Consider the following 9905-nt stretch of genomic DNA (forward strand, 5'->3'; position numbering starts at 1 on the left):
AGCACAGGCCTCCCAATCAGCCCCAACAGTAAAGATTCTCTCACTGGAGACATGAAGTTGTTCATGTATGGCATCTTTGGATCCAGGGCTGTTGTCAAGCCTATGTTTACTTCTAGAAACTGAGTGAATCATTATCAGAACTCCTATTTCTGACACACCAAATGGGCAGAACAGCTCATGCGGACCACAACAACTACAGTGGAGCTGGCAAATAACAATCTGTTGGGAGCATAGTTTCCCATAGTGAAAGAAAAGTAGTGGTAGCAGAACCGGAGTGAGAGACCTCCTTTTTTTTTCTTCTAGGTGACTGGTATCAGTGATGAACAGATCTTGGTAGCTGTATTTCCTGGGCTTCCTACTTCTGCTGAACTCTTCATACTGCCCAATAAAAACACAACAGAGAGGAGGAAAAGCAGTGAGGCTGATCTGGAGCAAGTAAGAAAATAAGGATTAATGGAACATTTGTGCCTGTTATTTGAAGATGGGCCCCTTAACTTGTGCAGCATTGGAAATTACTTATTATAAGTGTGATGGAATTGAATGCATCTGGGACTGTGGCACTATGGTTTAAGGCATGAAAGAAAATGATTTTCAAAGGAAAAACAGGCTTTTCTAATATCTCACTGAGATATGTCACATTCCACTAGCAGTGGTTCTTCCTAGATTAGTGGTGTGTCCTTATTACAGTAGTTATGGCCAAAGGAACCTTGAATATGTACTCCTTCTACTCCCTAGAGGAATGCTAATAGACAGAGGCCAAAGCAGCAAGATAATATACTGAGGTTTACTAAAAATAAATCAGGCTCTTCAACTCGTATATCACTGGAACAAGACCTCTTTTTTCTGCGGCAGCGAATGGCATGTGCAAACTATATTTGGAAGTTACAGTATCCATCCATTTAGATAAATAGGTAATTACAGTGATGAATAGCAACAGTGATACGTGGGCAAGGGAAGAGCTAGGAACAACAGCACTAGTCTGCTGAAGCTTTCATGCTAGAATTACCAAGTGATTAAGTCAGCTCTATAAAGGCAAAGGAGTAAAGTACTGCTGGAAAGTCCTAGCTAATGTTCTTGTATGCAGCTTTTTTACTGCATGAAAACTATGTGTGAGCCTATCGCCAGGTAACTCTTAGAGGAGTAACTCTTCTGTGATCAAACATTAAATAATTCAGAGAACTGCTGAATTCTGTGGAAGCCCGTGCCACCCACTGAGCAAAGTCAGTCCCCTCAGAGTAGTACATTTGTCCTAGGAAGCGGGCAAATCTGGCCTCTTAAATTTGTGGTGGTGTGTAAAAGAGAAATGTTGTAGTGGGAAGGTTGGAAACATTTTTGAAGGGATTTTCTTGAAGTAATTTCCATCCTGTTCTGTAGGATCTACCCATATTAGAATTTCCTCAGAACAAGCTGTTGTTTCAATATTTCATATGTGAGCATTATGCACACGCCTCAGATTAGGTTTCTCACTAGCTGACCATGAAGCCTGACGCTCTAGTGATCTAATTTTTTTTTTTTTGACAGTCTATTCAGCTGTACTTGGCTCCTGTTGTTGTGATTTCTACTTGAGGAACTCTGCCCTGTAAAGTTAGCCATCAGAACTACTCAGTAGCTGTGCCCTGACCATCACAACTACTCTAGGGAGACCAGGCATTAACAAATTCAGGCTTTAGTGTGACATGCCAAGTATGTTTGAGGCATCCAGATAACATATCATAGCTGGATTCCTGAGCCATGAGCAAACTCTAGTCCAAGACCCCTCTTTCAAATGAGGAAGAAATACAGCAAGTTTGCCATTAGTCTTCAAAACTGGATTGTCTCATTCCCAAGTGCCTATTTAAACAGGAGCTATGTGACTAGGATTGTCCTGAACCAATGTGAGTAAAGAAGTGTTATTAGGCTGGGCTACCTCACTCAGTTCCATCACCTATCAGTAAAAGGCCAGTATGTCAGTGATTTCCAAGTGCATTTCTTGGTTTGCTTCTCACTAGATGTATAATAACATACACTGTGAGTCTCAAAAGTCCTGTAGGGAGACTTACATGCAGTAACGCTCAATTCTGTCCAAAGCACATGTACATGTTTCTTTCCACTTCCTCAATCTGTTGGTTTCCTTCTCTTCCTGAAGCCAGTAAGAGATACTAGTCACCATTCCTAGGCTACATGAATGTTCTCCAGAGTTTGCTGTCTTCTATATTGTAACTACTGTACCTCTTGTTATTTTGTCAGGTGGTAGAAATCCTTTTTAATGCTCTCAACCAGAACCTGGTCCAGTTTGAACTGAAGCCTGGTGTTGAAGTCATTGTGTATGTTACGCAGTTAACGTTAGGTGAGTGTGAAGTCAAATGCATAGTCGTGGTTCTTTTAAGGCTTTCAGGGGAACCAGTCTACATCAGAGCACTCACAGCTTGCTATGTGCTACTGAGATATGTAGGACTGATTGTATTAAGACATTGCCTGTGGTAGAAGCAGGAGGTGTTAAAAACAGAATCCAGCAGTGGAATCTTCATGCACCAGTTTGTACAAGTATTGAAAGTACCCTTTAAGAGTTCCCAATGGCTTAATTAACTAGCACATTGATGCTTTTCAAGTATTTTAGAAAATCAGGTGAATGGTGTTCTACTAAGCCCTCATTGGGCATCTGTGGAATTCATTGAGAGTATTACTAACTTTCATGGATATTGGATCAAATCCTTATTGCAAAGGGCTTGTTAATGTTATGACTAACCAAAAAGCTTTGTAGGGGCAAAGTACTCTTGAAAAAAATCTACACCTCTTAAAGGGAATATGTGCCTGAATATAGACTTCTACAAATTAGAAATTATTTGAATTACAATGCTTCATTTTCACACAGAGCAATGAATAGTCACTTTAAGCTTCATCACCCCCTTTGCTTTAAACTACCCTAGTGTGAAGCTCTCAGCTACTGCTGAGTATTTCGGGCAGCCTCATGTGAAGCTCAGCTATGGCTGAGACAGTTATGACTACAAAAGAGATGATGGGTTTATTTTTGCCCTTGCTTTTTATGACTGCACTTGTGATTGTCTGAAATGCGGGATCTTGTGCCTGTGACATAGCTGATAGCCTCTCCAAAAGACTGGGATTCATGTCCCATGATAATACACCTCAACTTCTTTTTACATGAGACTTTCAGAGAGCCAAAAACTGGCCTAAACCAAGGCTTGTGACCTACCCTACAGGTAATGCCTCTTTGCTTTACTTTCTGACTATGAGAGTCAGATGTTAATAGGAGTAGGCTGGATTGAATGGATTTGCAATGAGACTTTTCAAAGTGTGGATTTAGCTTACATGACTCAACTATTCTTCCATCCCCTACCAGTGGGGCTACTGCATTTGTTTCATGACAATTCCCATAGTATTTTGACTCAGATGAAATGACAGTAGGTTCTTTTTCACACGAAAGCCTGTAGAATTAGTAGAAGCAGAAAACTAGAAGGATCAGACTCTTCGGTGTAAAAATTTGTTGATGGAACTCTTAACAGTGACTCTATTTGCATAGACTTTGTCTTCATCTTCTGAGAGGCCGAAAAAGAATAGAGAACAGTAAAAAACCAAACCCACATATTTGTACAGAGTGAGAAACACTCAGATGCTGCTTATAATCATTTGTGCATCATTAGTGACTTCTCATCAGACTCTTGATTCTCAGCAGAGTGCTCAGGCTATTAAGATGGTCTGCTTCCATGAGCTGTAGGAGTAGCTACATAAACAAGATATAGTAATACACTTTATTTAGCCCACCCAAAATGTCAAGGATAGATGGAACAAATCTCCAAAATGTTGTAATGTAGTGCATGCTTGGATCTAGGACTATTGCTTTGGGCTCCTCTGTATTATGAAAACTGACTCAGTTAAGAGTCTGTAAGGACCAATACAGGGATGAACCTTGAGACTTCTTACAAGATTGGATCCCTGTCATGTGTGAGACAGACATATGTCCTTGGAAGACGGGAGTCGTGCTCTTCATGGATGCTCAGAGATAGCTTCTCCAAAGGGCAATTGACATGCATTAAGTTACACTTCCTAAATTTCATTTCCATTCCCTGGAAAAGCCTGAAAAGAAGTGGCCCAGACTGTTAACACAAGAGTGATCAGTCGTTTGGCTAAGTGTGACTTGTTGTGCCTTTTCACTACTAGACATTAGACTGTACTGTCTTGAAAAGGGAGCTTGGCATTCAAAGGACAAGAGAGTCAATTTGTTTCCTACTGATTGGTCTTGCTGAAAACAGCATGCACCATGCAGTGGTGATAAAGTTGGTGTGGCAAAGACAGAGTTGAGCTTAACTCTCTGGTACTTAAATGTTCCCTAATAATGTCTTGCCAATGTAATGTTCTGCCTTTCCTCCTGCAGCACCCCTTGTTGATTCCAGCACGGGTCACAGCAGTTCAGCGATGCTGATGTTGTTGTCTGTGGTGTTTGTAGGCTTGGCTGTTTTTTTAATCTACAAATTCAAGAGGTAAGTTGAGAAACTTTGCAGGATGAGAGGAGAAAGCAAGGTGGTTTACATGAAATCTAGACAGAGCAGTGCCTAGATAGCAGATGTAGAGCGAGTTATGCTGGCCTAAAGCTTAGACCAGTATAGTTCCTTATTTCTCATATATAGAAAGAAAACCATCTACTGCCCTTCCATCACAAACTCAGTCTCTGAAAACTCACCAGGAGCTCAGAAATCCAACTGTGACCTGTGTCAGCAGATGTGTTTGAGCCACAGACCAGAAATAGGAACCCTATGTGCTCAGTGACTATTGAGCTACACAACACACACTTAGTCAAAAAATTCTATGATGGATGTTTTCATACAGTCTGTATCCACCTAGTCAGCTGCCTTGCTGCAGCAGTATCTAATCTGTATCTTGCAAAGTGAATAGTATAGTCTTGCAGAAGAACAGGAGTGATTATGCTAAGGATGGGAGACTCAAAACCAGAAAATTTTGTGTTAAGCATCAAAATGCCTTTGGGAATCTGTGCTGAGATTTTCTTTGCCAGATGTTAATATAAACCATTTACTTCCTGGCAGCAGCCAGGACCTGTGCTGGCCCATGGCACTTTACTGCTGCAAGCTGTGAAACAAAATATGGGATACAAATGGCCTGTTTGTTGACAGGCTGCCTTATGACTGTGTATGTTAGACAGATGGAGCTCCATAGGAGGAACTTTGCATTCGGTACACTACTTAGTGTGTTAAATGGTCAGTATGTCCAGATCCAGTGGAAATATTGTATTAGAAGCGAAAGCTGAGTCTGACTTTAAAAAATAAATAAATAAAACCTGGATGTGAGTAGTTCCTCCAAATAGAGAAGCTAGAGGTTTTCCTGTCCCAATTCTAGTTAGGTGTTTGTCCAACTTTTCTGGGCCCAAGATAAGGCTCATACTCTCTCATGATGTTAGTGGGACACAAACAATATTAAAAATGGAATGATGACATAGACATGTATTCTAGTCTAGGGGTTTAAAGCTCTCCTCATTTCTAACCTTTTGCCTTAACCGTTGTCAAAATCAGTGGGTGACATTGCTTCTAGTTCTTGAGAGGTGACTGAGGGGTGACCTTATTAATGTTTATAGCTATGTAAAGGCTGAGTGTCAGGAGGATGGAACCAGGCTCTTCTCAGTGATGTCCAATGTTAAGACAAGGGGCAGTGGATGCAAGCTGGAGCATAGGAGGTTCCACAAAAACATTAGAAAAACTTTTTCACTATGAGTGTGACAGAGAACTGGCACAGGCTGCCCAGGGAGAGTGTGGAGTCTGCTTCTCTGGAGACCTTCAAAACCCGCCTGGAGGCGTTCCTGTGCGATCTACTGTAGGTGATCCTGCTCTGGCGAGGAGGTTGAAGGTGATGATCTTTCGAGGTCCTTTCCAACCCCTAGCATTCTGTGATTCTGTGATCCTGTGCACATCAGTATTTTCTGTCAAGCTCCCACTGACTTGGCAGGACAGTTGTGGCCCAGGACAATTTCCAGAGAACCCGTGCTCAGGTGCAGATTTCCAGGCCTTCAGCATGACTTGCTTGTTGCGGTCTGAAATCCTCTCTGTGCTTCTATGAGGTGGAATACAGCTTCCCAGGTGAATGGGGAATGGGACATGGGACTTGTTTAAGGCATTGGCTTAATAATGGCTGGGGGGGCAGCTGATGATTTCTCTCACTCCCAGATGTAGAATGAGGAGAGCAAAGAAGTCTCTGAAATGTGTCAAGATGTAGGTACAATCCTTTGTAAGACTTGCTTGCCTTTGTGTCTCGGTGAGATGGTTTCTTAGGTTTGGCTTAATGTCTTTGGTTCTGTGGTCAGCAATCAGTTATTAGGAAGAAGGGCCTGCATATTCTGGCTGCCAGAGAGCAGTGAGGACCTTGGTAATCCACTTTGCTTTGGCAGTCTTCAGGTCATGTTATGCTACTACAGGTCATAAACCTTACTTTTGTACTACTTAAGCATCCAGAACCTTAATCGTAGCAGCCCTTAGCCTTGTGCTGTGTTCCAGGGCTGGAAAGACCGTGTCTTGTTAAAATCTGTCTGAAAATTGTATATATACAGTTTGGGAATGAGGGGGAAGGTGGTTAAAGCATTGTTTTTCCTGTCCAGGAACTTCCATCAACTTGCTGTCGCCTCTTATCTGCTCTGTCCAAAAGAGGACAAACCCAGGTTAAACGGACAAAGTTTAGGATTAAGTCAGATGCTCAGGGTGTCCTCAGCTTGATTTTTCAGAACAGAAAGCAACTTTTCAGCTCTAAAACCTCCACATCAATGGATCACAAGTGAGAGCAGACAATTCTTAATGGAAAAAAGAGGTAAAACCGAAAGCTTTCCTCCAGCTCTTCATGATGCAGAGATCCATTAGCCATATATACTTTTCTGATTAATAGTAATCCCAGCCTGAATACAGAACTTTTGCTTGCAGGAAAATGTTGTGGGGAGTGCATGGGCCTGCATGAACTTTTAATTCTGCAGCTTTACAGAATTGGTGCTTTCCTGGTTTGCACACAGACTATTATACAGGCGCAGCAGTCACATTGAAGACTGCAGTCAGACAGGTGCTTGTTGAGGAGGAAAAGGAAGGAAGGAGGAAGAGTAGGGTAATAATAAGTAAAAACTCTCTGAAGTACCTGGAGGCTCTCTGCCTCCCAACTCTAAAGAGCTTTTCTCACCTTTCCTCTCAGAGCTCAGAAGGCTATCACTTCTCTACCATTGCGTTGTTTGGAAGTAAAACTTAAGTCCTCCGATATCACCAGGCGTGTTCTCATTCCACACCTCTACACACCTCCAGACATATTCTGGGTGCTTAAATCCCATGGGAATGCATTTGTCCTTTCTCATCCAATGTATGCATTTCCAGTGTAGTGCTTATGTCTTACAGTGATCTGAGACATGTCTGAAGATTAGAAAGAGAGGTCAGGAGAAAGGGAGAAGAACATGAGGTTTGTTAACTGCCGCTAAACATACCAAATATGTCCTGCTTGCTGCTGGTTAAGAACAGCGTGCCAAACCAAGACAGTAGCACAAGTCGTTTGAGGCCAGAACTTCACTGAAATAGGATCAACATAGATCTATTGAATTCGTAAGAGTTGAGGCAATTTCCACTGCTTTCAGTCTCTGATATATCCAAAAGCAGACAGATTAGCATACAGAGTTGGCACTTTATATAACCTGTTTTGAACACATCTTCTTTCTCTCCCCTGTGCTTTAAGAAAGTGAATAAATTCTCTGAATTTTTCTTATTTTAGCAATGTGGACTGCATGGCACATAGTCCTTTTAAGGGCATTAAAAAACAGTCAGTTACCTTCCAACAAGCACCTACACACAGGTGATCCTAGCAACCCCCACGATGCTTAATATGTTACTTTTCAATTCTCTCATTTTAAACTTAACATTCCTCCATGGTTTACTATCTAACTATATGTCAAAGCCTATCTGTCTGTCTTACTGACTTTCAAGGATATCATTCTAGCAGTCCAAGTTAACTTCTCTTGGAAGAAGGAAGAAATAATCCTTCCACTTTCTTGACTTCCCAAGCAGCAAAGGAAAATAAGTCCCTGCAAACTTGCACGATCCATAGCATGGCAAACTGGTTTTGCAATGGAATGGTAACAAATAGACTTTAGGTGGGTAGTATGAGGTCCAAGTCCTTTCTGTATTCTGAGGCAGGACCAGTTCTTTATAACTCTTTCTAATGTGGCAGCTGCTGCTGAGCCACTGTGGGCCTGTCAACAGAAACAAGCCTAACAATTTTCTTCTCAGCTGATAGTAGTGCTTAAATTGTTTTTTACTTTTGGTTTCATAGAATCACAAAATCACAGAATCACAGAATTGTTGGAGTTGGAAGGGACCTCTGGAGATCATCTAGACCAACCCCTCTGCCAGAGCAGGTTTACCTAGAGCAGGTTGCACAGGAGAAGTTGTTTACAACTGGAGAAGCCTTGGAGCACAGCATAAGAAGGCAGTGGCCTGAGATTTGGGGTAGCTTTAGGCTGATGTTGAATTTAGAGGATGCTGATGGCACTTTCAGAGCCGAACACCACTGTGATGCTTTCATCATTCTGAGAGCTGATAGTTTGCATCCCTGCCAGTACTGTATTTCTGGGATTGGTCTCATTTTAGTTGGTCTGATTAATGACATGCCAAGGATCTGTGTGTTACAAAATATAACCTCTTGTCTTCTTTTCATGTGCAGGAAAATCCCTTGGATTAACATCTATGCCCAAGTTCAGCATGACAAGGAGCAGGAAATGATTGGCTCTGTTAGCCAAAGTGAAAATGCCCCCAAAATCACTCTGAGTGAGTTCACAGACCCTGAGGAGCTGATGGACAAAGAGCTGGACACGCGAGCGATGGGTGAGAGACAACCCTCAGCCGGGGTTTGTTTCATAGTCTGGATGAGGACGTTGGTCATTGGGGTATTGGGTGAGGCATCAACTATGACCCCGGGTACAAACAGAGCCTGAGACACGGAGAGAGGGAGCCAATCTCTCTCTGCAACATGGTAACAGGAAACAGCAATAGGGATACAGGAGTTAGTAACACCTGTGACTCACATCTGTGCTCATTCCTGACCCTGTCTCTTCTGTGAAGGGGTCCTAAATTCCCTGAATCCTCAGAAGAATCGGCTGAGCCAAGCTTACACATGTTGGCATGCTAGCGTTACGAGTGAGTATGTCCCTAATAGCTTAATGAGTTTACTGCTGATCAGCTGAGCTGTAGTAACAAGTTGTCTGCAAGCTCCATGCTAATTGCCAATACAAAAAAGGGTCTGTTACTTTGAAGCACCTTTTCTGTCTTTACTCTTACACTTAGACGAGCACATTCTAAGAAGGAGTGAGAAGCAATATAGACCAAACTGTTGAAGCCACTGCACTGACTCTCTTCTCCATTTTCTTCTCCACAGGAAGCATCTCAACAATTGCCAACAGTGAAAGCACAAAGGAAATCCCCAACTGCACTAGTGTTTAATACTGAGAATCCACTTGGTCTACAACATTTCTGACTTTTTATTTGTAATTATTATTGTTATAATTATTATTATTATTATTATTATGAAAAAAGAGTTATATGTCATTATTATCATTTGGGAGGGGATGGGGTGGGCTTTTTCTGTTTACCAGGGCTGCATTCATAAATAGCAGGAGGTCTTCATATTTAGGGAATACTCATCAGATTAGAAATAAAAAGAGAAGAATGACTGAAGTGTGCAATGGGATTTGAATGCCAGCTTCCCGTTAAATACAGAATGGGAATTAAGTGTTCAAATCCAACAAGTAGGCAAAGTACCTTAGGCAGCATGCTGTAGGTAAGTTGTCCTTTTCCACCCCTTTTCAAAATAAGTCATGAATCAGCTACTTCATCCTGCCAGAGGGCTCAGGCTGGATTGTTGGGCCAGGCTCTGCATCATGCCAACAG

At 42.0% G+C, this 9905-nt stretch overlaps 1 protein-coding gene across 1 annotated transcript in view; it reads left to right on the plus strand.

Annotated features, from left to right (window-relative positions):
• SORCS3 (sortilin-related VPS10 domain containing receptor 3) overlaps positions 1-9458 on the plus strand; it is a gene marked incomplete at its 5' end in the record, with an annotated part of 198980 nt that extends 189522 nt beyond the window's left edge. The window contains 5 exons of the mRNA XM_009871634.1: positions 304-435; positions 2227-2326; positions 4370-4475; positions 8683-8843; positions 9394-9458. Coding sequence (XP_009869936.1) covers positions 304-435; positions 2227-2326; positions 4370-4475; positions 8683-8843; positions 9394-9458 — 564 coding nt within the window. The remainder of the gene's footprint in view (positions 1-303; positions 436-2226; positions 2327-4369; positions 4476-8682; positions 8844-9393) is intronic.
• Positions 9459-9905: the final 447 nt, after the last annotated feature.

The sequence above is a fragment of the Apaloderma vittatum genome, unplaced genomic scaffold (assembly GCF_000703405.1).
Source record: "Apaloderma vittatum isolate BGI_N311 unplaced genomic scaffold, ASM70340v1 scaffold866, whole genome shotgun sequence".
Lineage (NCBI taxonomy): Eukaryota > Metazoa > Chordata > Aves > Trogoniformes > Trogonidae > Apaloderma > Apaloderma vittatum.